General features: G+C 41.9%; 1 protein-coding gene across 8 annotated transcripts in view; it reads right to left on the reverse strand.

The window, feature by feature from the left end:
- Positions 1–5,431: 5,431 nt before the first annotated feature.
- tanc1b (tetratricopeptide repeat, ankyrin repeat and coiled-coil containing 1b) overlaps positions 5,432–27,969 on the reverse strand; it is a 293,922-nt gene continuing 271,384 nt past the window's right edge. For 5 of the 8 annotated variants that reach the window (XM_070875588.1, XM_070875589.1, XM_070875584.1 and 2 more), the window contains 5 exons: positions 22,796–22,822; positions 22,576–22,667; positions 18,311–18,457; positions 7,734–7,834; positions 5,432–7,500 (listed from right to left, as the gene is read on the reverse strand). In XM_070875588.1, coding sequence (XP_070731689.1) covers positions 6,090–7,500; positions 7,734–7,834; positions 18,311–18,457; positions 22,576–22,667; positions 22,796–22,822 — 1,778 coding nt within the window. In that variant the 3' untranslated portion in view covers positions 5,432–6,089. Of the gene's footprint in view, positions 7,501–7,729; positions 7,835–18,310; positions 18,458–22,575; positions 22,668–22,795; positions 22,823–27,969 lie in introns of those variants that run through there. The other 3 variants (XM_070875587.1, XM_070875590.1, XR_011592658.1) reach the window with 3 other exon arrangements.

Genomic DNA, 27,969 nt, shown 5'->3' on the forward strand with positions numbered 1-27,969 from the left:
GATGGGGAGGGAGTAGATGAGGGGGAGGGGTTAGATGGGGGGGAGGGGTAGATGGGGGGGGAAGAGGGGTAGATGAGGGGAGGACGGGAGGGAAGAGGGGGGGAAGGGAGGAGAGGACGGGATGGAGGAGAGGACAGAGGACGGGAGGGGAGGGGGAGAGGACGGGATGGAGGGGGAGATGGGGGAGGGGAGGGAGGAGAGGATGGGAGGAAGGGGGAGGACTGGAGGGAGGGGGGGGGGAGAGCATGGGAGGGAGGCGAGGACAGGAGGGGAGATGAGGTGGGGAGGGAGAGGAGGAGCAGGTGGGGGAGGAGGGGGAGGCTGAATGGGCCGCGCTGATGACGAAGAAGCCGGGCCACTGCCAACGAGACTCCGGTCGGGGCCCGCCCCCAGCGAGATGCCGGGAAGCCGGGACACTGACGCCGACACCCAGGAGAGAGGCTGAACGGGAGGGAGGGAGGGGTGGAGCTGAACAGGAGGGAAGCCCGAGTCCTGATGTTCAATGCCCGGTGAGCCCATTCGGCCAGGGTTAGGAACGGCGTTCTTCGGGCCCCTCCCACGCAGCCTGCAAAGATTCGGGCTGCGAGGAGCTACTGCACATGTGCGCACACTCTGGTGCACATGTACAGAGGTCCCGGCACTGTTTTCAGCGCGGGGACCTAGCTCCACCCTCCACTCGTTCTGCTGCGCAACACCAAGGGCCTGGATCGACTGGGTTGCAGGGAGAATACCAAGGTAAATAATAGGCACCGTTTCTGTTCTAAAAAGTCGGCGTACCACACGGAGGAGAAATTTAGAATTCAGCAGAGGAGGACAAAGGGTTTAATTAAGAGGGGGGGAAATAGAGTACGAGAGGAAGCTTGCCGGGAACATAAAAACTGACTGCAAAAGCTTCTATAGATATGTGAAGAGAAAAAGATTAGTGAAGACAAACATAAGTCCCTTGCAGTCAAATTCAGGTGAATTTATAATGGGGAACAAAGAAATGGCAGACCAGTTGAACAAATATTTCGGTTCTGTCTTCACAAAGGAAGACACAAATAACCTTCTGGAAATACTAGGGGACCGAGGGTCTCGAGAGAAAAGGAGGAACTGAAGGAAATCCTTATAAGGCGGGAAATTGTGTTAGGGAAATTGATGGGATTGAAAACCGATAAATCCCGGGGGCCTGATAGTCTGCATCCCAGAGTACTTAAGGAAGTGGCCCTAGAAATAGTGGATGCATTGGTGCTCATTTTCCAACAGTCTATCAACTCTGGATCAGTTCCTATGGACTGGAGGGTAGCAAATGTAACACCGTGTTTTAAAAAGGAGGGAGAGAAAACAGGGAATTATAGACCGGTTAGCCTGATATCAGTAGTGGGGAAAATGTTGGAATCTATTATTAAAGATGAAATAGCAGCACATTTGGAAAGCAGTGACAGGATCGGTCCAAGTCGGAATGGATTTATGAAAGGGAAATCATGCTTGACAAATCTTCTGGAATTTTTTTAAGGATGTAACTAGTAGAGTGGACAAGGGAGAACCAGTGGAAGTGGTATATTTGGACTTCCAAAAGGCTTTTGACAAGGTCCCACACAAGAGATTGGTTGCAAAATTAAAGCACATAATATTGGGGGTAATGTACTGTCATGGATAGAGAACTGGTTGGCAGACAGGAAGCAGAGAGTCGGGATAAACGGGTCCTTTTCAGAATGGCAGGCAGTGACTAGTGGGGTGCCGCAGGGCTCAGTGCTGGGACCCCAGCTATTTACAATATACATTAATGATTTAGATGAAGGAATTGCGTGTAATATCTCCAAGTTTGCAGATGACATTAAACTGGGTGGCAGTGCGAGCTGTGAGGAGGATGCTAAGAGGCTGCAGGGTGACTTGGACAGGTTAGGTAAGTGGGCAAATGCGTGGCAGATGCAGTATAATGTGGATAAATGTGAGGTTATCCACTTTGGTGGCAAAAACACTAAGGCAGATTAGGAAAAGGGGAGGTGCAAGAAGACCTGGGTGTCATGATACATCAGTCATTGAAAGTTGGCATGCAGGTACAGCAGGCGGTGAAGGCGGCAAATGGTATGTTGGCCTTCATAGCTAGGGGAATTTGAGTATAGGAACAGGGAGGTCTTACTGCAGTTGTACAGGGCCTTAGTGAGGCCTCACCTGGAATATTGTGTTCAGTTTTGGTCTCCTAATCTGAGGAAGAACGTTCTTGCTATTGAGGGAGTGCAGCGAAGGTTTACCAGACTGATTCCCAGGATGGCAGAACTAATATGAGAGACTGGATCAACTGGACTTGTATCCACTGGAGTTTAGAAAGATGAGAGAGGATCGCATAGAAACATATAAAATTCTGACGGGACTGGACAGGTTAGATGCAGGAAGAATGTTCCTGATGTTGGGGAAGTCCAGAACCAGGGGACACAATCTAAGGATAAGGGGTAAGCCATTTAGGACCAAGATGAGAAACTTCTTCACTGAGTTGTTAACTTGTGGAATTCCCTGCCGCAGAGAGTTGTTGATGCCAGTTCATTGGATATATTCAAGAGGGAGTTAGATATGGCCCTTATGGCTAAAGGGATCAAGGGGTATGGAGAGAAAGCAGGAAAGGGGTACTGAGGTGAATGATCAGCCATGATCTTATTGAATGCTCAAAGGGCCGGATGGCCTACTCCTACACCTATTTTCTATGTTCTAATCCTGGGGGCAAACTTGGGCCCTTCAAGACTATGTCCCCTAGTTTTAGTTTCCCCTACGACTGGAAATATCCTCTCTGCATCCACCTTGTCGAGCCAATTCATTATCTTATATGTTTTGATAAGATCATCTCTTATTCTTCTGAACTTCAGTGAGTATAGGCCCAACCTATCTTCATAAGCCATGGCCCCTCATCATCTCCAGAATCAACTTAGTGAACCTTCTCTGCTGAACAGCTTCCAATGCAAGTATATCCTTGCTTAAGTACGGAGACCAAAACTGTATGCAGTACTCCAGGTATGGCCTCATCAATAACCTGTACAGTTGGAGCAGGACTGCTCTGCTTCTATACTCTTATCTCCCTTGCAATAAAGGCCAACATTCCATTTGTCTTTTTTGATTACTTGCTGAACCTGCATACTAACCTTTTTGTGTTACATGCACAAGGACCCCCCAGGCCCCTCTGTACTGCAGCACATTGCAACTGTTCTTTTAAATTATCATTTGCTTTTCTATTTTTTCTGCCAAAATGGATAACCTCACATTTTGCCACATTATACTCCATCTGCCAAATTTTTGCCCATTCACTTAGCCTGTCTATATCCCTTTGCAGATTTTGTGTGTCGTCACAATTTATTTTCCCACCCATCTTTGTATCATCAGCAAACTTGGCTACATTACACTTGGCTTTTTCATCCAAGTCATTAATCTAGATTGTAAACAGTTGAGGCCCCAGCACCGGCCCCTGCGGTACCCCACTAGTCTCTGTCTGGAAAATGACCCATTTATCCTGACTCTGTTAGTTAGCTAATCCTCTATCCATGTATGCTACTATATTGCCCCCAACCCCGTGAACCTTTATCTTGTGCAGTAACCTTTTGTGGCTCTTTATCAAATGCCTTCTGGAAATCCAAATACACCACATCCACTGGTTCCCCCTTATCCATCCTGCTCGTTACATCCTCAAAAAACTCCAGCAAATTTGTCAAACATGATTTCCGTTCCATAAAACCATGCTGACTCTGCTTGATTGAATTATGCTTTTCCAAATGTCCCGCTACTGCTTCCTTAATAATGGACTCCAGCATTTTCTCGACAGATGTTAGGCTAACTGGTCTATAGTTTCCTGCTTTTTGTCTGCCTCCTTTTTTTTTTTTTAAATAGGGGCGTAATATTTGCGGTTTTCCAATCCGCTGGGACCACCCCAGAACCCAGGGAATTTTGGTAGATTACAACCAATGCAGCCACTTTTTAAGACCCTAGGATGTAAGCCATCAGGTCCAGGGGACTTGTCCAACTTTAGTCCCATTATTTTACCGAGTACTACTGCTTTAGGGAGGGAGGAACTTCATACGATCACTATCACTATAGTCCCTTGATTAGAAGAACATAATAGGAGTAGGAATAGGCCATACGGCCCCTCGAGCCTGCTCCGCCATTTAATACAATCATTGCTGATCCAATCATGGACTCGGGTCCACTTCCCTGCCCACTCCCCATAACCCCTTATCGTTTAAGAAACTGTCTATTTCTGTCTTAAATTTATTCAATGTCCCAGCTTCCACAGCTCTGAGGCAGCGAATTCCACAAATTTACAACCCTCAGAGAAGAAATGTCTTCTCATCTCTGTTTTAAATGGGCGGCCCCTTATTTTAAGATTATGCCCTCTAGTTCTAGTCTATCCTATCAGTGGAGACATCCTCTCTGCATCCACCTTGTCAAGCCCCCTCATAATCTTATACGTTTCAATAAGATCACCTCTCATTCTTCTGAATTCCAAGACATTCCTGCTTTTATACTCCATCCCCTTTGCAATAAAGGCCAAGATTCCATTGGCCTTCCTGATCACTTGCTGTACCAGCATACTATCCTTTTGTGTTTCATGCACTTTGTCAAATGCCTTCTGGAAGTCCAAATACACCACATCCACTGGTTCCCCATTATCCACCCTATTCATTACATCCTCAAAGAATTCCAGCAAATTTGTCAAACATGACTTCTCCCTCATAAATCCGTGCTGACTTTGCCTGACCAAATTTTGCTTTTCGAAATGTCCCGCTACTGCTTCGTTAATAATGGACTCCAACATTTTCCCAACCACAGATGTTAGGCTCACTGGTCTATAGTTTCCTGTTTTTTGTCTGCTTCCTTTTTTAAGTGGGGGCGTTACATTTGCAGTTTTCCAATCTGCTGGGACCTCCCCACTACTATTGGGATGTTTTTAGTGTTTTCTACCATGAAGACCGATACAAAATATTTGTTCAATGTCTCTGCCATTTCCCTGTTCTCCATTATTGTATGCCAGAATGAGTAACTGATGAGCAAGGGCTACCTAATTTATTTAACAGTTAGGCGTCCGCTATCTACAGTTTTAGAAATAAAATCAAATACATCAAAGACAGTTCACAACCCAAAAGTTAGAATATACTTTTGTATTTTATTTTTATGCATTAATTTGCCATATATATTCCAAGAAAAAGTTAGTCAAAACAACATTTTAACTGGTGCTTTCAGCAGAGAACTATACATTACAGTACGTTTGACAATACTTTTCTGGAAATGTTTTTATTTATTTTCCTCTATTTGGCAATACAGTATGTTATAAGAAATACATAATTATTGGAAGTTCAGTGAAATATAACCAACCTTGTCAGTACTTCTAAACACTAAATTGCAGCAATGAAAATGTATGCATGCATTTTAAAGATATAGTTACAGGAGCTGTGCAAAAAATAACCAGGGTAAGAGATCTGTTTTTACAAATATTTAAACAGAAGCAAATGTAAATAAATAGTTAGTATTGGAAAATTGATAACTAAACCATTATATTTATACAGTTAAAAAATTTACACAAACTACATTTGATTAAAATGAATGTTTTAATTTGATTAATATGTGCAACATAATCCTGGATTACAGACGAGTACTTCATTAAAAGTTTTAAAAACATTACATAAACCATTTTGCAACCAAGCTCAAATATGAATTTCATAAAATCTTAAACAACCACATTGCTTCTGCTTTTTATGAGCACTCCCTTTTTACTAAATGTTACATGTTCTGTTTCATAACTGAATTTATAGAAGATAAAAACATTTAAATTACAACACAAGCACTTCAAGGCATTTTATAATTTGTACTTTAATAAAGTGCGGTTATTCATTGTGTTAAATGCCATATTAAAATACTCAGTGCAATAGCCAGCTGGGTTAAAGCTTACCTTTTTATAATCAACATGCAATGCTGTACTGTAGCAGTCAAATTTTACACTGACAATTACAGTACCAGTGGCTACAAATTCCACTACAGGTATGAGCTAACAACATACACAAAAAAGGAATGATTTCCAAATGTTTGTTACCAACTGCTTACTGGTTGAGTGCATCGGTCAAATGAGTACTTTACACGTTAGATTCTATAAAAGATCGCTTTGGCTTAACAGAAGTAATGTTACTTGAATGCGCATCTCTAGTTACATGAGATTGTGGTTTAGAAATACTCTCTTGAAAAGAACATGGAACAGTCATTGGTGAATTGGGTTCCTGAAAGTTCATGGCTGTCTGGCAGGTCTTGGAATGCATTCCATTGTGAAGATTTCCAGCAGAGCCCTGAGTTGGAAGTTTTATATCATGATAGGCACCAACAGGTTTGGCAAACTGTGCTTCACAGAGAATATTCTGACCACCATCACCTGAAGTAGGATTTGTAACTAATCCATCTGTCGACTGATCATGCCAGGTTCGAATCGGTTGACTGCTGGGCTGATGCTGCTGGGATCTTACTGTTTTATCTATTACTCCCATAAATGGGGTAGTCCTTGGTCTGCTTTCAGCCCCACTCAAGTTTTGGTTGGACTTTTCCATCTTGTATTCCAGACTGTTTTTGATGAGAGCATCTGATGTTTGCACAGTATCTGAAGTTTGCCCACTGTCAAAGACACTACTGTTTGAGGCTAGACTGCTGGTCGAGCCAGAAACGTTCATGATGGGTTGATGCATAGGTACAGAAACACCAGTTACTGATCCATGCTGATTTGCATCTGAAGACGTCACTTGAACTTCTTGAGCTACATTTTCTGATAAATCCATAGTCAGCTGAGACTGTACAAGTGGCCTTTCTGCTGATATTGTCATATTCTTAACTGCCTCAGTTGTAGTGAGTTCACTGTACTGCAGCTGCACAGATTGAGCAGAATTTACTCTTTCTGAATGTGTTCCACTATTGACTGCAAGTTCTATTTGTTGCATATTTTTATTGCTTGGCAAAGGAATTGGAGGAAACTGCGTTTGTGGTGCAATTTTGCTGCTGTACTGATAACTTGCAGCTCTTCCTCCACCTTGTAATAAATTCATATGCTGATTTGTTTTCACAATTTGAGCTTGTTTGGGAGGCTGCATAACTAGTCCTTGCTGTGTGAGTGGTTCTCGAAGGTATTTGTGTGTAGATTTATTCTGAGGAGACACAGGCCTTGGCTTCTGCTGAGAACCTGTATCATCTTGAATTCCCTTTTTAAATAGAACTGAGCTTGGAGAATGCTGAGGCCTTGATGAGATGGATTGAATTTCAATAGGTGGTCCAGCTCCAGGCTCATTGACTCCTTCAATGCCAAATGATGAACTCTCAAGGTGCAGCAATTCCTCTTCATCAGAGTCATTGTTTTGCTGCAGTTGCTGATACTGCTGCTTCTGCTGTTGTGCTCGATGCAGCTGTTTATATTCATCTTCTATCCGAGCCAGTAGCCTCTTTATTTCTCGGTTGTTAGGGCAAAGCTTAGCAGCCTCTTGTAGATCTGCAAGAGCTGCAGAAAATTGCCTGTGAAAAGAAAATAATATTCCACTAATAGGTACTGTAGTGAATTATTGTTCCCAATCTAACTTTCTAAGCAGCCATTTTTCCACTTCACGTAATAAAGGCATCAGGTAGAAAGAACACAAGATCAGTAGTGTGTTAAACAAGTGAATGTAACTAGAAACAACCTTAATATAAATGTAGCCCACTTAAAGCAATTAAAGACTTTTTGGGGAGGCATGGATGAAACTTCTCACCTGCTACTCCTTTTAGCTCTTCCTCTGGCATAGTAAGCTTCATATGATTTTGGCTTTAATTCCAATGCCTTAGAAGCAAATTCCTCTGCCATTCCAAAGTCCTGTCAGCATGTAAAAAAAAAACATCGGTATACCCATTTTGTCTTTTTAATATGCAGTTTTGTTCTTCATCGCAATCACGGTCAAATATCTTTTCATAGAAAATCTTTGTACCTGTATAAATATTATATTCAGGGAGGGATCACACAGGGGTGAAATGCGAGGCAGTCTAAGATGGGTTTGTAGTGCATGTGCATAAATGCACGTAGCGTAGTAAATAAGGTTGGTGAGCTGCAGGCACAATTAGCTGCATGGAACTATGATTAGCATGGAGCTGGCAGTAAACATCAAATAAACTATTCTAGTACTGGAAAGGGATATAGACTGGGGAAGGAGGGGGGGGGGGACTATGTGAAAGAGGGAGACTGGGGTCACAGAGTGGGGATAGGGGTCGAAGAGGATTGGGGCTTCAGCAAGGGGAAAAGAGGGAAACTGAGGACGGAGTGAGAATGGGGAACAGCATTTCCTGCAGAACCGAGAATGTGCTTGATCTGAAGGCTATTAGACTGGGATCCTTCACCATAAGTGAGGTCGAGACTAAAACATCCAGCCTCTTCCAGTCGTTACAATCTTTTCTTTAATAGGCATACATGGCAGTTTGAAAAATAATGAGAAGCTGGAAACATTAAAACAATCATATGAAAAGTAAATGTGCTAAATGAAAAACATCAAATGTTAAAATACAAGTTGGGATAACTAGGCAATTATGCTTTTTGAACTTGGAAATCTTTGACATTCTTGAAACCTCTGAACTACATGTGTAAATAGGATTTGCAACAGAAAACAGAACTAATTACTGACAATGTCTATAACCTAATGATTGAAATATTTATGTCAGAACTAAAAGGAACACTGAACTGAATTTCAGTTGTTAATATTCTTAAGGAGAAGGCACACATTTAGTTTAGAAGCCCTGTTGATTGATAAAAGAAAATGTTAATTTCACTTTCAAATACATTAAAATTTCACGATACCAATTTTCTGCAACCACAATGTTTTTAAGCATTTTACAAACTGCTAGAAACAGCTGATGTAAAAGTGTCCAACTTCTGCATTATGCTTAAAATCAGAATCCCTTTTAGAGTATAGGGTATAGAGATAGACAGTTTCTTAACCGATAAGGGGTCATGGGGAGCGGGTAGAGAAGTGGACCAGAGTCCATGATCGGATCAGCCACGATTGTATTAATGGTGCAGCAGGCTCGAGGGGCCGGATGGCCTACCTTTGGTGGTTGAAATATATTAGAAAGGGTTGGTATGATGGAAGGATGACATCAAACATACTTCCGGCTAGTTTGTATGGGAACTGCTATAGATGATTCCTGCGAACTGTCAAAAGCACTGATAAACATCGAGTGCGCAGATGCTGAAGAACTTGATATATCTCAGATTCCATTGGGAGCTGTGAATATTGTTTAAAAAAAAATGTGCGTGCGGAGGGGGAGAAGGAGAAAGAGTGTCCCAGGAAAACTCCCACAAATCTACTGCTAAAACTAAGCAGGTGTTTTGACATGACTAGGTAAGTTTAAATTAGAGAGGCAGAACATGAGAGATCGCAGCCCTGGAAGATTAAAAAGTATAGCACAGGCAAAAGCAAATTTACAGACAAAGCTATGTCTAATAGGAACAATGGAGGGAAGCTAAATTAAATGGGGAGTATCATATGATAAATAGAAGTTAAAAGGTAACCAGCTAAGTTCAAAAGGGAACAGTGAAGGAAAATCACAAAAGGAGTATCGGAGAAAAATACCAAACACCGTGAAGTGAAACCAAAAGGTGGCAAATGAGAAGCAAGTTCTAAAGAGGAAGAGAGAAGCGAAGTTGTTCATGACCTATGAAGGATGTTTATGAACAGAAAAGCTAGGTTTAACAGAGGTTGAAGAGATAAGAACATAAGAAATAGCAGGAGTAGACCGTACAGCCCCTCGAGCCTGCTCCACCATTTAATATCATGGCTGATTCGATCATGGACTCTCAGAAACAGAGAAAATAGGTGTAGGACTAGGCCATTCGGCCCTTCGAGCCTGCACCGCCATTCAATAAGATCATGGCTGATCATTCACCTCAGTACCACTTTCCTGCTTTCTCTCCATACCCCTTGATCCCTTTAGCCATAAGGGCCATATCCAACTCCCTCTTGAATATATCCAATGAACTGGCATCAACAACTCTCTGCGGCAGGGAATTCCACAGGTTAACAACTCTCTGAGTGAAGAAGTTTCTCCTCATCTCAGTCCTAAATGGCCTACCCCTTATCCTAAGACTATGTCCCCTGGTTCTGGACTTCCCCAACATCGGGAACATTTTTCCGCATCTAACCTGTCCAGTCCCGTCAGAATCTTATACGTTTCTATGGGATCCCCTCTCATCCTTCGAAACCCCCTCATCCTTCCAGCCATCCCTGGAATCAGTCTGGTGAACCTTTGCTGCACTCCCTCAATAGCAAGAACATCCTTCCTCAGATTAGACGACCAAAACTCAACACAATATTCCAGGTGAGGCCTCACCAAGGCCCTGTACAACTGTAGTAACACCTCCCTGCTCCTATACTCAAATCCCCTAGCTATGAAGGCCAACATACCATTTGCCTTCTTCACCGCCTGCTGTACCTGCATGCCAACTTTCAATGACTGATGAACCATGACACCCAGGACTCATTGCACCTCCCATTTTCCTAATCTGCCGCCATTCAGATAATATTTTGCCTTCATGTTTTTGCCCCCAAAATGGATAACCTCACATTTATCCACATTATACTGCATCTGTCATGCATTTGCCCACTCACCTAACCTGTCCAAGTCACCCTGCAGCCTCTTAGCGTCCTCCCCACATCTCACCGCCACCCAGTTTAGTGTCATCTGCAAACTTGGAGATATTACACTCAATTCCTTCATCTAAATCGTTAATGTCTATTGTAAAGAGCTGGGGTCCCAGAACTGAGCCATGTGGCACTCCACTAGTCACTGACTGCCATTCTGAAAAGGACGCGTTTATCCCGACTCTCTGCTTCCTGTCTGCCAACCAGTTCTCTATCCACGTCAGTACATTACCCCCAATACCACGTGCTTTAATTTTGCACAACAATCTCTTGTGCGGGCCCTTGTCAAAAGCCTTTGAAAGTCCAAATACATCACATCCACTGGTTCTCCCTTGTCCACTCTACTAGTTACATCCTCAAAAAATTCCAGAAGATTTGTCAAGCATGATTTCCCTTTCATAAATCCATGCTGACTTGGATCGATCCTGTCACTGCTTTCCAAATGCGCTGCTATTTCATCTTTAATAATTGATTCCAACATTTTCCCCACTACTAATGTCAGGCTAACTGGTCTATAATTACCCGTTTTCTCTCTCCCTCCTTTTTTAAAACGTGGTGTTACATTAGCTACCCTACAGTCCATAGGAACTGATCCAGAGTCGATAGACTGTTGGAAAATGATCACCAATGCATCCACTATTTGTAGGGCCACTTCCTTAAATACTCTGGGATGCAGACTATCAGGCCCCGGGGATTTATCGGCCTTCAATCCCATCAATTTCCCCAACACAATTTCCTGCCTAATAAGGATATCCTTCAGTTCCTCCTTTTCACTAGACCCACTGTCCACTAGTACATCCGGAAGGTTATTTGTGTCTTTCTTCGTGAAGACAGAACCGAAGTATTTGTTCAATTGGTCTGTCATTTCTTTGTTCCCCATTATAAATTCACCTGAATCCAACTGCAAGAGATCTACATTTATTTTTACTAATCTTTTTCTCTTCACATATCTATAGAAGCTTTTGCAGTCAGTTCTTATGTTCCCTGCATGCTTTCTCTTGTACTCTATTTTCCCCCTCTTAATTAAACCCTTAGTCCTCCTCTGTTGCATCCTAAATTTCTCACAGTCCTCAGTATTGTTGCGTTTGCTAGCCAATTTATATACCTCTTCCTTGGTCTCAACACTATCCTTAATTTTTCTTGTTAGCCACGGTTGAGCCACCTTCCCCGTTTTATTTTTACTCCAGACAGGAATGTACAATTGTTGAAGTTCATCCATGTGATCTTTAAATGTTTGCCATTGCTTATCCACCGTCAACCCTTTAATTATCCTTTGCCAGTCTATTCTAGCCAATTCACGCCTCATACCGTCGAAGTTACCTTTCCTTAAGTTCAGGACCCTAGTTTCCGAATTAACTGTGTCACTCTCCATCTTAATAAATATTTCTACCATATTATGGTCACTCTTCCCCAAGGGGCCTCGCACAACAAGATTGCTAATTAGTCCCTTCTCATTACACATCACCCAGTCTAGGATGGCCAGCTCTCTAGTTGGTTCCTCGACATATTAGTCTAGAAAACCATCCCTAATACACTCCAGGAAATCCTCCTCCACCGCATTGCTACCAGTTTGGTTAGCCCAATCAATATGTAGATTAAAGTCACCCATGATAACTGCTGTACCTTTATTGTACACATCCCTTATTTCTTGTTTGATGCTGTCCCCAACCTCACTACAAGTGTTTGGTGGTCTGTACACAACTCCCACTAGCGTTTTCTGCCCTTTGGTATTCCGCAGTTCCACCTATACCGATTCCACATCATCCAGGCTAATGTCCCTCCTTACTATTGCATTAATTTCCTCTTTAACCAGCAACGCCACCCTGCCTCCTTTTCCTCTCTGTCTATCCTTCCTAAAAGTTCCTGGATGTTGAGTTCCCAGCCTTGGTCACCTTGGAGCCATGTCTCCGTGATGCCAATTACATCATATCCGTTAACTACTATCTGCGCAGTTAATTCATCCACCTTATTCCGAATACTCCTTGCATTGAGGCACAGAGCCTTCAGGCTTGTCTTTTTAACACACTTTGCCCCTTTAGAATTTTTCTGTAATGTGGCCCTTTTTGTTTTTTGCCTTGGGTTTCTCTGCCCTCCACTTTTACTATTCAGGTCCACTTCCCTGCCCAATTCCCATAACCTCTTATCAGTTAAGAAACTGTCTATTTCTGTCTTAAATTTATTCCATGACCCAACTTCCACAGCTCTCTGAGGCAGCGAATTCCACAAATTTACAACCCTCAGAGGAAGTTCCTCCTCATCTCACTTTTAAATGGGCGGCCCTTTATTCTAAGATTATGTCCCTTAGTTCTAGTCTCCCCTATCAGTGGAAACATCCTCTCTGCATCCACCTCGTCAAGCCCCCTCATAATCTTATACGTTTCGCTAAGATCACCTCTCATTCTTCTGAATTCCAATGTGTAGAGGCCCAACCTATTCAACCTTTCCTCATAAGTCAACCCCCTCATCTCCGGAATCAACTTAGTGAACCTTCTCTGAACTGCCTTCAAAACAAGTAAATCCTTCCTAAAATATGGAAACCAAAACTGCACGGAGTATTCCAGGTGTGGCCTCACCAATACCCTGTATAACTGTAGCAAGATTTCCCTGCTTTTCTACTCCATCCTCCTTTGCAATAAAGGCCAAGATTCCATTTGCCTTCCTGATCACTTGCTGTACCTGCATACTAACCTTTTGTGTTTCATGCACCAGGACCCTCAGGTCCTGCTGTACTGCAGCACATTGCAATTTTTCTCCACTTAAATAATAACTTGCTCTTTGATTTTTTTTCTGCCAAAGTGCATAACCTCACACTTTCCAACATTATACCCCATCTGCCAAATTTTTGCCCACTCTCTTAGCCTGTCTATGTCCTTTTGCAGGTTTTTTGTGTCCTCACACATTGCTTTTCCTCCCATCTTTGTATCGTCAGCAAACTTGGCTATGTTACACTCGGTCCTTTCTTCCAAGTCGTTAATATAGATTGTAAATAGTTGGGGTCCCAGCACTGATCCCTGCGGCACCCCACGAGTTATTGATTGCCAACCCGAGAATGAACCATTTATCCCGACTCTCTGTTGTCTGTTAGTTAGCCAATCATCTATCCATGCTAATATATTACCCCCAACCCCGTGAACTTTTATCTTGTGCAGTAACCTTTTATGTGGCACCTTGTTAAATGCCTTCTGGAAGTCCAAATACACCACATCCACAGGTTCCCCTTTATCCACCCTGCTCGTTACATCTTCAAAGAATTCCAGCAAATTTGTCAAACATGACTTCCCCTTCATGCTGACTCTGCCTGACTAAATTATGCTTTTCCAAATGTCCTGCTACTACTTCTTTAATAATGGACGCCAACATTTTCCCAACGACACGTTAGGCTAACTGATCTATAGTTACCTGTTTTTTGTCTGCCACCTTTTTTTAAATAGGGGCGTTACATTTGCAGTTTTCCAATCTGCTGAGACCTTCCCAGAATCCAGGGAATTTTTGTAAATTTCAACCAATGCATCCAGTATCCTTGCCACTACTTCTCTTAAGACCCTAGGATGCAAGCCATCAGGTCCAGGGGATTTATCCACCTTTAGTCCCATTATCTTACTGAATACCATCTCCTTAGTGATTGTGATCCTCCTCCTCCTCCCCATAGCCCCTTGACTATCCACTGTTGGGATATTGTTAGTGTCCTCTACCGTAAAGACTGATACAAAATATTTGTTCAGAGTTTCTGCATCTCCATGTTCCCCATTATTAATTCTGGTCTTGTCCTCTAAGGGACCAACATTTACTTTAGCCATTATTTTCCTTCTTGTATACCTGTAGAAACTCTTGCTATCTGTTTTTATATTTTGTGCTAGTTTACTTTCATAGTATATCTTCCCTTTCTTAATCATTTTTTGTGTCATTGTTTGCTGGCTTTTAAAAGCTTCCCAATCTTCTGTTCTCCCACTAGTTTTAGTCACTTTGTATGCCAATGTGATAAGTGTCTACAGAAAAATAAGCTAAAAGCTTAACATTTGAATTCTAGGAAAGCCAGCTCCCCAGGAAAGCCAGTAACAAATGAGCTGAGACCAAACAGCTAGTAAATTGCTGGTTAACCACTGAATCACAAGTGTCATAAACCTGTAGGATAGCAATCTGAAATTCTAATTGACCAGTCAGCTTGAAGACCCAGCTCTGAAATAAGAACATCAGAAATAGGAGCAGCAGTAGGCCATTTGGTCCCTCGAGCATGCTCCACCATTCAATAAGATCATGGTTGATCAGCGACCTCAACACTTGCCTGCACTATCCCCATATCCCTTAATATCCAAACATCTAGCGATCTCTGTCTTGAATATACTCAATGACCCAGCCATCTGGGTAGAGAATTCCAAAGATTCATCACCCTCTGAGTGAAGAAATTTCTCCTCATCTCAGTCCTAAATGGCTGATCCCTTATTCTGAGACTGTGGCCCCTGGTTCTTGACTCCCCAGCCAGGGGAAACATCCTTCCTGCATCTACCCTGTCAAGCTTTGTAATAATTTTGTATGTTTCAAGGAGATCACCTCTCATTCTTTTAAAGTCTAGACAAAATAGGCCTAGTCTATGCAATCTCTCCTCCTAGGACAATCCCTCCCATCCCAGGAATCAGTCTGGCGAACCTTCGTTGCACTCCCTCTATGGCAAGTATATCCTTTCTTGGGTAAGGAGACCAAAACTGTTCACAATACTCCAGGTGTGGTCTCACCAGGGCCCTATATAATTGCAGTAAAACATCCTCAAAATCAAATCCTCCTGTAATAAAGGCCAACATACCATTTGCTTTCTTAATTGCTTGCTGTACTTGTATGTTAACTTTTAGTGATTCGTGTACAAGGATACCCAGGTCCCTCTGAACACCAACATTTCCCAATCTCTCACCGTTTAAAAAATACTCTTTTCTATTTTTCCTATCAAAGTGGATAAACTTCACATTTCTCCACATTATATTCCATTTGCCATGTTCCTGCCCACTCATTTAGCCTGTCTATATCCTCTTGAAGTCTCCTCAGAACTTACATTACCACTTAGCTTTGTATCATCAGCAAACTTGCATATATCACATTTGGTCCCCTCATCCAAATCATTGATATAGATTATGAATAGCTGAGGCCCAAGCACTGATCCTTGTGGTACCCCACGAGTTACAGCCTGCCAACCCGAAAATGACCCGCTTATTCCTACTCTCTGTTTTCTGTCCGTTAACCAATCCTCAATCCACGCTAGTATATTACCCCCAATCCCATGAGCCCTATTTTTTTTTGAATAACCTCTTGTGTGGTAACCTTATCAAATGCCTTCTGAAAATCCAAATACACCATATCCACTGGTTCCCCCTTCTATTCTGCTAGTTACAACCTCAAAAAACTCTTAACAGATTTGTTAAACATGATTCCCCTTTCATAAATCCATGTTGGCTCTGCTCAATCCTATTATTATCATCTAAGTGCCCTATTACCACTTTGTTAATAATAGATTCTAGCATTTTCCCCATTACTGATGTCAAGCTAACTGGTCTGTAGTAATGCGTTTTCTCTCTCCCTCCTTTCTTAAATAGCGGGGTTATATTTGCTACCTTCCAATCCGTGGAAATCTTTCCAGAATCTATGGAATTTTGGATGACGACAACCAATGCATGCATTATCTCTATAGCCACCTCCTTCAAATTCCTAGGATGTAGGCCATCAGATCCAGGGGATTTATCTGCTGTCAGTTCCATTAATTTCTCCAGTATTATTTTTTTATTAATACTAATTTCTTTCAGTTCCTCATTCTCGCTAGAACCTTGGTTCTCCACTATTTCCGGCAGGTTTTTTTGCATCTTCTTCCGTGAAGACAGACACAAAGTATTTGTTTAATTTCTCTGCCATTTCCTTATTCCCCAATATAATTTCTCCGGATCCACATTTACTTTTGCTAATCTTTTCCTTTTTACGTACCGATAGAAGCATTTACAGTCTGTTTTTATGTCTCTTGCTAGTTTTTTTCTCATTCTATTTTCTGTTTCTTTATCAATTGCTTGGTCCTCCTTTGCTGAATTCTAAAATCCTCCCAATCCTCAGGCTTACTGCTCTTTTGGCAACATTATAAGTCTCTTCCTTTGATCTAATACTATCTTTAATTTCTCTTGTTAGCCACAGTTGGACCATAATAAGCATAGGAACTTTTAAGGAGTCGCTGGTTGGGATTATTAACTACTAAGCTGGTGCTAAATACTAAAGAATGTTAAAAATGCAAATGAACTAACAAGGTTTGGTTCTCATCAACATTTTAGCCAACATGACAACACAGGTGACTGATATCTGGGAAAAGACCCTGGTGACCGAGATAACCATTTTCACTGTGTTGAGGTTTAATCTCACAACAGGCTGGTCTCAGTCGATTCTACGAGATAAAAGCTGCCATGCTTTTCCCATTCCCTAAGCAGATTAGAACAAGAAAGGCACCAGAAAGGTAGGAAAGGTCAGGTGAATCAAAGATGAAAGGAGCTGCTTAAGTTTCCAGAGCGCTATTATCTTTTAGAAAGTACATAGGCTGTATAAAGGCTTAATACAGTTCTACAGAAGCAGAAGTAGCGTGAAACTGTAAGATTATGGCTTGTTAAAGTTCTATCTTGATAGAAGTAACTTATGAAATGCATCACCGTAGTAGTTATAAGGTTATGGCTCTGAGCAAAGTGAATTTATTGACAACATAGCAATATAGAAAAAGTAGTATGTGCCATGTTAGCTAAGGCAGAACGAGATGACAACTGAAGGAACAAAACAACAGACATTACCAAGAGGAGCATTCGAAAGGGAGTTGAACATATGATGCCACAAATCCAGTCAATTAGATGAGCCATGGATATCCACACCCAATATAGCCTGCTAACTTATGAACATTAAATACAAACTATAAATCTGGCCTTGCTAAGCCATATAGTATCCATTTGCCACTTTTCTGCCCATCTGACTAGTCCATCAATATCTTCTTGCAGTATATAGCTTTCTTCCTCACCATCAACAACACAGCCAATTTTTGTACAAGCTGCAAACTTCTTAATCATGTCCCCAACATTGAAGTCTAAATCAACATCGCAAAAAGCAAGGCACCCAAGTACTGAGTCCTGCGGAACCCCCCAATCATAAAAACACCTGACCATTACACCCCCTTTGCCTCCTGTCACTGAGGCAAGTTTTCATCCAACTCACCACTTTCCTTTGGAAATCACAGGCTTTTACTTTTCTGACCAGTCTGTCATGTGGGATCTTGTCAAAAGCCTTGCTAAAATCCATATGGACAATTGTTTAAACAAATTTAAACATCTCTTATGACGGACTACACCATGAGAATTCAGCAATCAACAGTCCTGCATGAGCTGTCAAGGCTAGATTAGGCTTCCAAGTCCTGGCATGGAACTTAAACACACAGCCTTCTGACCCAGAGGTTCAAAATACCAACTGTGCCAAGCTGACACTCAGTTGAAGATTAGTGATACCAAAGTATGAAATACTTTCTGGCTATACCACAGGTCAGAAACTTGTGTATTGCTAAAACATTTACACAAATAAATATGTGTTTAAACAAAGGATGTCAAGTAAGTCAGACTTTAAATAAATAAATCAGAAGTTCAATGAAATCAGATAGAATAGCATACATTAGTTTTCCTCCGACATCGTGACAGGTTTAAGTAAAGCGAGACCCTCAGATCTCTAAAAGATTTCATTTCATCCCCAAATCCTTCTCGTGGAAATTTTCTTAGGGCATACTGATATCTCTGGGCTGCTTCCTTCATCTTTCCTTTCTACAGGAGTAATAGAGAAAACATATTATGGCTTGTTGTACTATAAATATCAATGAAGTATAATGTGGATAAATGTGAGGTTATCCACTTTGGTGGTAAAAACAGAGAGACAGACTATTATCTGAATGGTGACAGATTAGGAAAAGGGGAGGTGCAACGAGACCTGGGTATCATGGTACATCAGTCACTGAAGGTTGGCATGCAGGTACAGCAGGCGGTTAAGAAAGCAACTAGCATGTTGGCCTTCATAGCGAGGGGATTTGAGCACAGGGGCAGGGAGGTGTTACTACAGTTGTACAGGGCCTTGGTGAGGCCACACCTGGAGTATTGTGTACAGTTTTGGTCTCCTAACTTGAGGAAGGACATTCTTGCTATTGAGGGAGTGCAGCGAAGGTTCACCAGACTGATTCCCGGGATGGCGAGACTGACATATCAAGAAAGACTGGATCAACTGGGCTTGTATTCACTGGAGTTCAGAAGAATGAGAGGGGATCTCATAGAAACGTTTAAAATTCTGACGGGTTTAGACAGGTTAGATGCAGGAAGAATGCTCCCAATGTTGGGGAAGTCCAGAACCAGGGGTCATTTAGGACCGAGATGAGGAGAAACTTCTTCAACCAGAGAGTGGTGAACCTGTGGAATTCTCTACCACAGAATGTTGTTGAGGCCAATTCACTAAATATATTCAAAAAGGAGTTAGATGTAGTCCTTACTACTAGGGGGATCAAGGGGTATGGCGAGAAAGCAGAAATCGGGTACTGAAGTTGCATGTTCAGCCATGAACTCATTGAATGGCGGTGCAGGCTCAAAGGGCCGAATGGCCTACTCCTGCACCTATTTTCTATGTTTCTATGTCTATGTTTCGAATTCATTTTTGACATATTCAGCTGCCAAGTACATGTTTCAGTCATGTGTCATGCAGAGAAGTGGCTGCAGAGATAGTGGATGCATTGGTTGTAATCTACCAAAATTCCCTGGATTCTGGGGCAGTCCCAGCGGATTGGAAAACCGCAAATGTAACGTCCCTATTTAAAAAAGGAAGCAGGCATAAAGCAGGAAACTAGAAAGTTAGCCTAACATCTGGCGTTGGGAAAATGCTGGAGTCCATTATTAAGGAAGCAGTAGCGGGACATTTAGAAAAGCATAATTCAATCAAGCAGAGTCAGCATGGTTTTATAACAGGGAAATCATGTTTGACAATTTTCCTGGAGTTCTTTGAGGATGTAACGAGCAGGGTGGATAAGGGGGAACCAGTGGATGTGCTGTATTTGGATTTCCAGAAGGCTTTCAATAAGGCGCCACATAAAAGATTACTGCACAAGAGCTCATAAGGTTGGGGGTAATATATTTGCATGGATAGAAGATTGGCTAACTAGCAAGAGTCAGGATAAATGGGTCATTTTTCCGGCTGGCAAATGGTAACAAGTAGGCTGCCACAGGGATTGGTGTTGGGGCCCCAACTATTTACAGTCTATATTAATGACTTGGATGAAGGGACAGAGTGTAATGTAGCCGAGTTTGCTGATGATACAAAGATAGGTGGGAAAGCAAGTTGCGAGGAGAACATAAATAATCTGCAAAGGGATATCGATAGGCTAAGTGAGTGGGCAAACATTTGGAAGATTGAGTATAATGCGAGAAAGTGTGAGGTTATAGACTTTGGCAGGAAAAATAAAAAAGCTAATTATTATTCAAGTGGAGAGAGATTACAAAATGCTGCAGGAGAGGGGAACCTGGGGCTCCTTGTGCATGAAACACAAAGTTAGTATGCAGGTAGAGCAAGTAATCAGGAAGGCAAATGGAATATTCCATTAGTAGCCTTTATTGCAAGGAGGTTGGAGTATAAAAGCAGGGAAGTCCTGCTACAACTGCACAGGGTATTGGTGAGACCACACATGATAAGGGGTAAGCCATTTAGGATCGAGATGAGGAGAAACTTCTTCACCCAGAGTGGTGAACCTGTGGAATTCTCTACCACAGAAAGTTGTTGAGGCCAATTCACTAAATATATTCAAAAGGGAGTTAGATGAAGTCCTTACTACTAGGGGGATCAAGGGGTATGGCGAGAAAGCAGGAAGGGGGTACTGAAGTTGCATGTTCAGCCATGAACTCATTAAATGGCGATGCAGGCTCGAAGGGCCGAATGCCTACTCCTGCACCTATTTTCTATGATTCTATATGTTTCTAGAGTACTGCGTACAGTTTTGGTCTCCGTATTTAAGGAGGGATATACTTGTATTGGAGGCAGTTCAGAGAAGGTTCACTAGGTTGGTTCCTGAGATGAAGAGGTTCACTTATGAATAAGGTGAGGACTATATTCATTGGAGTTTAGAAGAATGAGAGATGATCTTACTGAAACATAGAAGATACTGAGGGGGCTCGACAAGGTAGATGCAGAGAGGATGTTTCCACTCATGGGGGAATCTCGAACTAGCGGGCATAGCTTTAAGAACAAGGGGTCATCCATTTAGAACCGAGAGGAGGAATTTCTTCTTTGAGGGTTGTAAATCAGTGGAATTCTCTGCCCCACAGAGCTGTGGAGGCTGGGTCATTGAATATATTTAAGGTGCAGGTGGACAGATTTTTGAACGATAAGGGAGTGAAGGATTATGGGTAGCGGGTAGGGAAATGGAATTGAGCCCAAGATCAGATCAGCCATGATCTTATTAAATGGCGGAGCAGGCTTGAGGAGCCAAATGCCCTATGCCTGCTCCTATTTCTTATGTTCTTTTGAATGCTGATCTCCACCTCCATCCACTTAACTGAGCTTGAATGTTTCCTACTAGTGAGAAGATAGCAGTGAAGATTACATTCTACTAGCCAGTTAGCTCATGTTTGTTTGGAAATGACTTTGCATAGGATTTTGGGATCATAGATGAGTGGTTTGGTGTACACCATTTCAAAGGATTAAGCCCTTCAGGCACTTGCATTGCAGAATCAACAGCGTAGTTCCAAATGGGTGGGAGATGGATAAAATAGTTGAAGAAGTTGAAAATTAGATTGCTTGTTAGAATCTGGATGAGGCCTAAGGATGGTTTAGTTGATATGCTAGTCCCACAATAAGCTGGATCTCACTTTCCTCGAGAGCCAAAACCATCATAAGCTTAGCAATTCACCAAAACAAGAACTTGAGACTGCTTCAACAAAGAAACTTAAGGAATAATTAAGAAAGAGCCTGTGCTCCATGACACAGCACCATAGAGAGGCTCTTGCTGCAACTATTGAAAGGTCAGCATTGGGCTAGGTTGTGGTGTTCTTCATGGTAGAATAGTTTGCTGAAACTCATTGTTGATATTTATGACTAAATGGTTTCATCTATGTGATGGCTCAGTGAGTTTATCCAAAAAGTAATTAAACCCCACAGACCAGGAAGGTTACAGGTGCAAACCCTGGTCTGCACGAAAATAGGTGATGTCAACCAGGCAGTGCCAGGGTCACAACAAGTGGCCTCCGCACCTGTGTTATGAAAGGTAAAAATTTATCCAGGGTTCCCACACTTGACAAGTGTCAAAGGCTGGTAGTAAAGATGTGACCATGCGTGGAATAGTATTTAAATAATCCACAGTGAACAATGCAAGTAAATGTTTTAAACCTTAATAAAAATCGGATGGATCGGGCAATACCAAGCCTTGTTCCCATTCTAGTGTTATCTGAGGGTCCAAAGAAGGAAGAAGAATTTCCATTGTAATAGAAGTAAAATGGGGCTATATTCTAACTATGGCCCTTAATAAAAATATGAACACATAAATGTTGTAGGAATTGCAGTTTTCAGAGACCATCACTCTGGATTCATTTTTTTTTTAAACTTGAGAAACCTTTATTAGTGCAGGACACTACCAAGGTTAACAACAGTAGAAGAGAAGACAAGGTGGATCAGGAAGCAGTGATTAAATGATGCAAGGTTGGATTTTAAAAGCCCCTATAATCTAAGAGGAAGCGAAGACTGTGCAAGGTAAGAAGTTCCATAGCTTTGAGGTCTTGGTAAGGATTGAGTTAGAGTATTATCACAGCATAATGTGTCTTGAAGGAACAACACTTTCTGAAATATATTTATCGGAGAAAGATATGTGCATTATCGTAAGTCACATATGACATTTCAAAAGACGATTAGACCGTACCTTATAAAGTAGATTTCCCTCTTCCATTAGTTTCTGTAATAAAATGATCAGGATGTCTGGTTTGGACGTGGCCATTGCCCAAGCTGCATTACCTACACGAGTAATATGTCTTCATTTTAGAAAAGGACATGGTCATACCCTTACATAGAAAATTTGTAAAGTTATAAGACATCATTAGCTAGGACAAAAAAAAAGAGCAAATTCTGTTTAAAACCAATACCTGAGCAGTCATAAGAACTTCTGTTGCCTTTATAACGTATTAATGGAAGCATTTAAGGAAAGGGGAATGAAAGTAGGAAAAAGTTAATATAAAGTAGGAAAAAGTTAAACGAAAAAAGTAAATATAATTGGCCTTGACTTCCATACAAAAAGCTTATTTACCTTACAGTTGTGACGGCTTATTTTTCAAGTTTACATTTATAATTAAAGCAAGGTGCCCTATTGAAAATCATACTGGCAATATGATTAATTTATCAAATATTGCTGCAACAAAGACTTTTTTTCACTGTGCACTTAGTTGAAAAATAATAAAGTACTCTGTTTTATGAAATTAATCATAGTCTTCTGTAAACAACATAGTAGGAAAAGCTCAACCAGGTATGGGTGTAAGTATTAATGAACTACTTTTTTCTTAAAAAGCACTAATTTATTCATAAGTCAATGGATGTTGATCGCTTTATTCAGAAATGCTGGAAATTAAAATTCCAAAATATACATTTAAAGCCTGTTCTGCCACAGAATTGGTACTATTTGAGATATTTTATTAAAAATAATCACTGTGGCAATGTGCAACTTTATTGCTAATAGCATTAAAAAGCAGAGTAATGCAGTTTTAAGAAAATTCTTCAAGAATATTTACACAGTCACATCAGTGTCCAGCCAAGGTGTTTGAGGGCATATTCTGTCAGAGAAAACTGGGCACACAGATGTCTGAGGAGGAAGCAGCACCAAGGGTGTGGGAAGCAATTAAAGTATGGATAGAGGATTGTCTACCTAACAGAACAATGGATATAGAATTGGCTAACTAACAGAAAAGAGAGTCGGGATAAATAGGTCATTTTCAGGTTGGCAAACTGTAACAAGTGGGTGCCACAGGGATCAGTGCTGGGGCCTCAACTATTTACAATCTATATTAATGACTTGGATGAAGGGACAGAGTGCATTGTAGCCAAATTTGCTGATGATACAAAGATAGGTGGGAAAGCAAGTTGTGAGGAGGACACAAACAATCTGCAAAGGATATAGATAGGTTAAGCAAGTGGACAAAAAATTGGCAGATGGATTATAATGTGGGAAAATGTGAGGTTATCCACTTTGGTAGGAAGAATAGAAAAGCAAAATATTATTTAAATGGAAGAGACTACAGAATGCTAAGGTAGCGAGGGAACAGGGTGTCCTCGTACATGAAATACAAAATGTTAGCATGCAGGTACAGCAGGTTATTAGGAAGGCAAATGGAATGTTGGCCTTTATTGCAAAGGGGATGGAGTATAAAAGTAGGGAAGTCTTGCTACAAACTGTGTGGTGAGACCACACCTAGAGTACTGTGTACAGTTTTTCTCTCCTTATTTTGCAATGGAGGCAGTTCAGAGAAAGTTCACAAGGTTGATTACAGAGATGAAGGGGTTGTCTTCTGAGGAAAGATTGAGCAGGTTGGGTCTGTACTCATTGGAGTTTAGAAGAATGAGAGGAGATTTTACTGAAACATGTAAGATTCTGAGGGGGCTTGACGAGGTAGATGCTGAGAGGATGTTTCCCCTCATGGGGGAATCTAGAACTAGGGGGCATAGTTTCAGAATAAGGGGGCACCCATTTAAGACGGAGATAAAGAGGAATTTCTTCTCTGAGGGTCGTGAATCTTTGGAATTCTCTACCCCAGAGAGCTGTGGAAGCTGAGTTATTGAATATATTCAAGACTGAGATGGACAGATTCCTGAACTATAGGGGCGTCAAGGGTTATGGGGAACAGGCAGGAAAGTAGAGTTGAGGAAAAGATCAGATCAGCCATGATCTTATTGAATGGCAGAGCAGGTTCGAGGGCCCGTATTGCCTCCTCTGGCTCCCATTTCTTATGTTCTTATGTACTTACAGCTTACTTGCAAAAGCAAGCCATCTTGGTAAGTACCTATATTACATGGAAAGAATAAATTAAAATTGGAAGAAAAAGAATGGCCCGGATTTTGCAGTGATGACAGCAAAACTTTCAGCGTTCGCTGTTATTACTCCTCTGAAACGGACCATAACTTCAGGATTTAACGCATGCATAGATAAACATAACAATCCTGAAGTTGCTGTCAGTCATTCCCTGCTCCGCCACAGGCTCCCCTGTAGAACTCCCCACAGCCGGCAATCAATGAAATCAGTTGAAATGACAAAAGCGAAAGCTTTTCTGCTTTAATATCGCTGTTAAACACCACATAAAAAGTTAAGCCATGTTGGAATAGGTCTAACTGGGGTTTTAACGGCATATTGACTGCTGAGCAACAGTTCTGGCCCTGAAAAAGTAATTTTAGATTTGTGAAATGTCAAATTTTTCCATGATAAAAATTACTGGTTTTTCAAAATAATAAAAAATATATATTTTTAAAGTTTGATATTTCAGCTTCTACCATAACCTCATGTGCCTCTCCCAATCTTAATTTCAGACTCTGTAAACATTTTTTAAAGTGAATTGATAATCAGTGCTTTTTATTTCCTGATTTGCTGTGTGAGAATTTTTCATTGTGATTAGCTGCTTAGACAACTTGATGACATCACTGCTGCTCTGCCTTTCGAAAACGCCACAATCAAATTAAGTTCGAGAAACGTAAAGTTTTCATCAGAGAGATCACAAGATCTTTGTGGGCAACTTTCTTGGAGGTCAGCAGCGATCGCCGTCGCTTCGCCACTGATAGCAAATTCCCGGCGAATAAGTTTATCAAGAACAAAGAAGCACATCACAAACTGTTAAATGCAAATTATACAGGGATTTTGGTCTCTAGAACTGATGGATGCAATTTATTTACAAGATAATCTCCAACACAATCCCTTATTTCCCATACATTTTTTAAAAACTTTAAAACGATAATCATTTTAATAACAGCCTAGATTTTCCAATATGTTTTATTTTAATGCCTGCATTAATCCATTTAAAATTTAAAAAATAATGGAGAGGAAAATCTTGGCTCATTACACCTGACCCATCATCATAGTCAGTTCCTCGAAACATAGAAAATAGGTGCAGGAGTAGGCCATTCGGCCCTTCGAACCTGCACCACCATTCAATAAGATCATGGCTGATCATTCACCTCAGTACCCCTTTCCTGCTTTCTCTCCATACCCCTTGATCCCTTTAGCCGTAAGGGCCATATCTAACTCCCTCTTGAATATATCCAATGAACTGGCATCAACAACTCTCTGCGGCAGGGAATTCCACAGATTAACAACTCTTGAGTGAAGAAGTTTCTCCTCATCTCAGTCCTAAATGGCTTACCCCTTATCCTTAGACTATGTCCCCTGGTTCTGGATTTCCCCAACATCGGGAACATTCTTCCTGCATCTAACTTGTCCAGTCCCGTCAGAAGTTTATATGTTTATATGTTTCGATGAGATCCACCCTCATCCTTCTAAACTCCAGTGAATACAAGCCAAACGAGGATGACTTGCTTCCACGCCAAAAAAGGATAAGTTCACAAACTACATCCTGAAGGGTGGAAGATGCCTGTGCGTGGATTTTTTTTAACGTGTGATGGCTATTGCACACCAGCCACCATACGGGCTTGACAGAGCTAGGTCTTGGTCCAGTGGCAAGGATTATCCAAGATGACTGGAGACTTGCTCTGCTGCACGGACCGAGTGCACACACATATCGCAGTGTGGGCTGGCTCATGCTGCCCCTTGCCCCGAGCTCACGCTTCTCCTGGGCCCCGATCATGTCCCTCTAGTCTCTCGCTGCTTCTTTGCCCTGACCTCGCCGCTCCTGCTGTGTCTGCCCACGCTCCAATCACCGACCTGGACCTTGATGACGTCACTCTTTGCTGCCATCACCTTCCTGCACCAGCTCGCGCTGCTCTCTGAAGTAGATTGCCTCCACACTGCTCCCGGGGCCTCCGTGCTGCTCCTTTTATGGCCTCGACCTGCTGCTGATGTTCTCACGCAGGTTGCGGCCTCCACGCTCCACACATTCAGAGAAAACACCTGACCATCATCATGATCATCATCATAGGCAGTCCCTCGAAGTGAGGATGACTTGCTTCCACGCCAAAAAGGGATGAGTTCACAGGTGTTTCAATGAAGGACCTAATATTCCAGATCCCGAACTACATCTTGGAGGGTGGAAGATGCTTGTGCGTGGATTTTTTTTTAACATGGGGTGGCCATTGCACACCAGCCACCACACGGGCTTGACAGAGCTAGGTCTTGGTCCAGTGGCAAGGATTACCCAAGACTAACTGGAGACCAGCTCCGCTGCACGGACCTAGTGCGCATATATATCGCAGTGTGGGCCGGCCCGTGCTGCCCCTGGGCCCTTGCCTCTCCTGGTACTGAGCCCTGAGGAACCCCACTGGAAACAACCTCCAGTCACAAAAGCTCCTCTCAACCATTACCGTTTGCTGCCTGCCACTGAGCTAATTTTGGATCCAAAGCCGCGGTGTAAACAGAAAATATGCCACGCATATATTCACCATGGATACAGTTGACATACGACTAGAAGTTATATGACACGTCAATGAACATACACAGTTCTCCATGTGGAAAATCCATGATATAGTCTCAAACTGGAATTAAAATTTTCATGAACATAATTGTATGTCAATCAAAAGAAAGTACATTAGGCCTTGGTATGTAGTAGTACATCCACTCGCAAGTTAAGAGCTTCTGTGAAGCTGAAACATTTCACATTGACACTAAACTTGGGAGTGTAAATTAGGTGTGATGGCTCAAACTGCCTCTGAAGTGAAGCTGATGAGATTTCCTTTTCCACGGTCTCAGCTGGTGTTGATGAAAAGCTGGTGTCAATTAACACCAATGTTGGAAGAGGTAAGGTACTGGCAGTCTGTATGAACTGTGTTCAGAAACTTTTCGTATCTATAAACTGTTGAGGCTATTGTGTAAATAGGTTTACAGGTGAACGGTCTTGAATTATCCTTACATTTTCAGGAGTCAAGTCAGGAGAAAGATGCTCAACAAAGTCAGTTCATGCTGATTCAGCCGTTTGCAATCTTTTACAAAATTCAACTCGGGGCTGGATTGAAACCTGGTCAATACTGAGCCATTGGCAGCTGCGTGGCAGCATACTATTAGCTGCAATGAAGTGAGGATGGAGGGCAACTGCATAGTTTTTCCTTATGGTAAGCCAAGATGGGAAATATTTGCATCTATCATGTGATTAGCTGTGCACCAATTGGAAGACCA

This window comes from Pristiophorus japonicus, chromosome 3 (genome assembly GCF_044704955.1).
Source record: "Pristiophorus japonicus isolate sPriJap1 chromosome 3, sPriJap1.hap1, whole genome shotgun sequence".
NCBI lineage: Eukaryota > Metazoa > Chordata > Chondrichthyes > Pristiophoridae > Pristiophorus > Pristiophorus japonicus.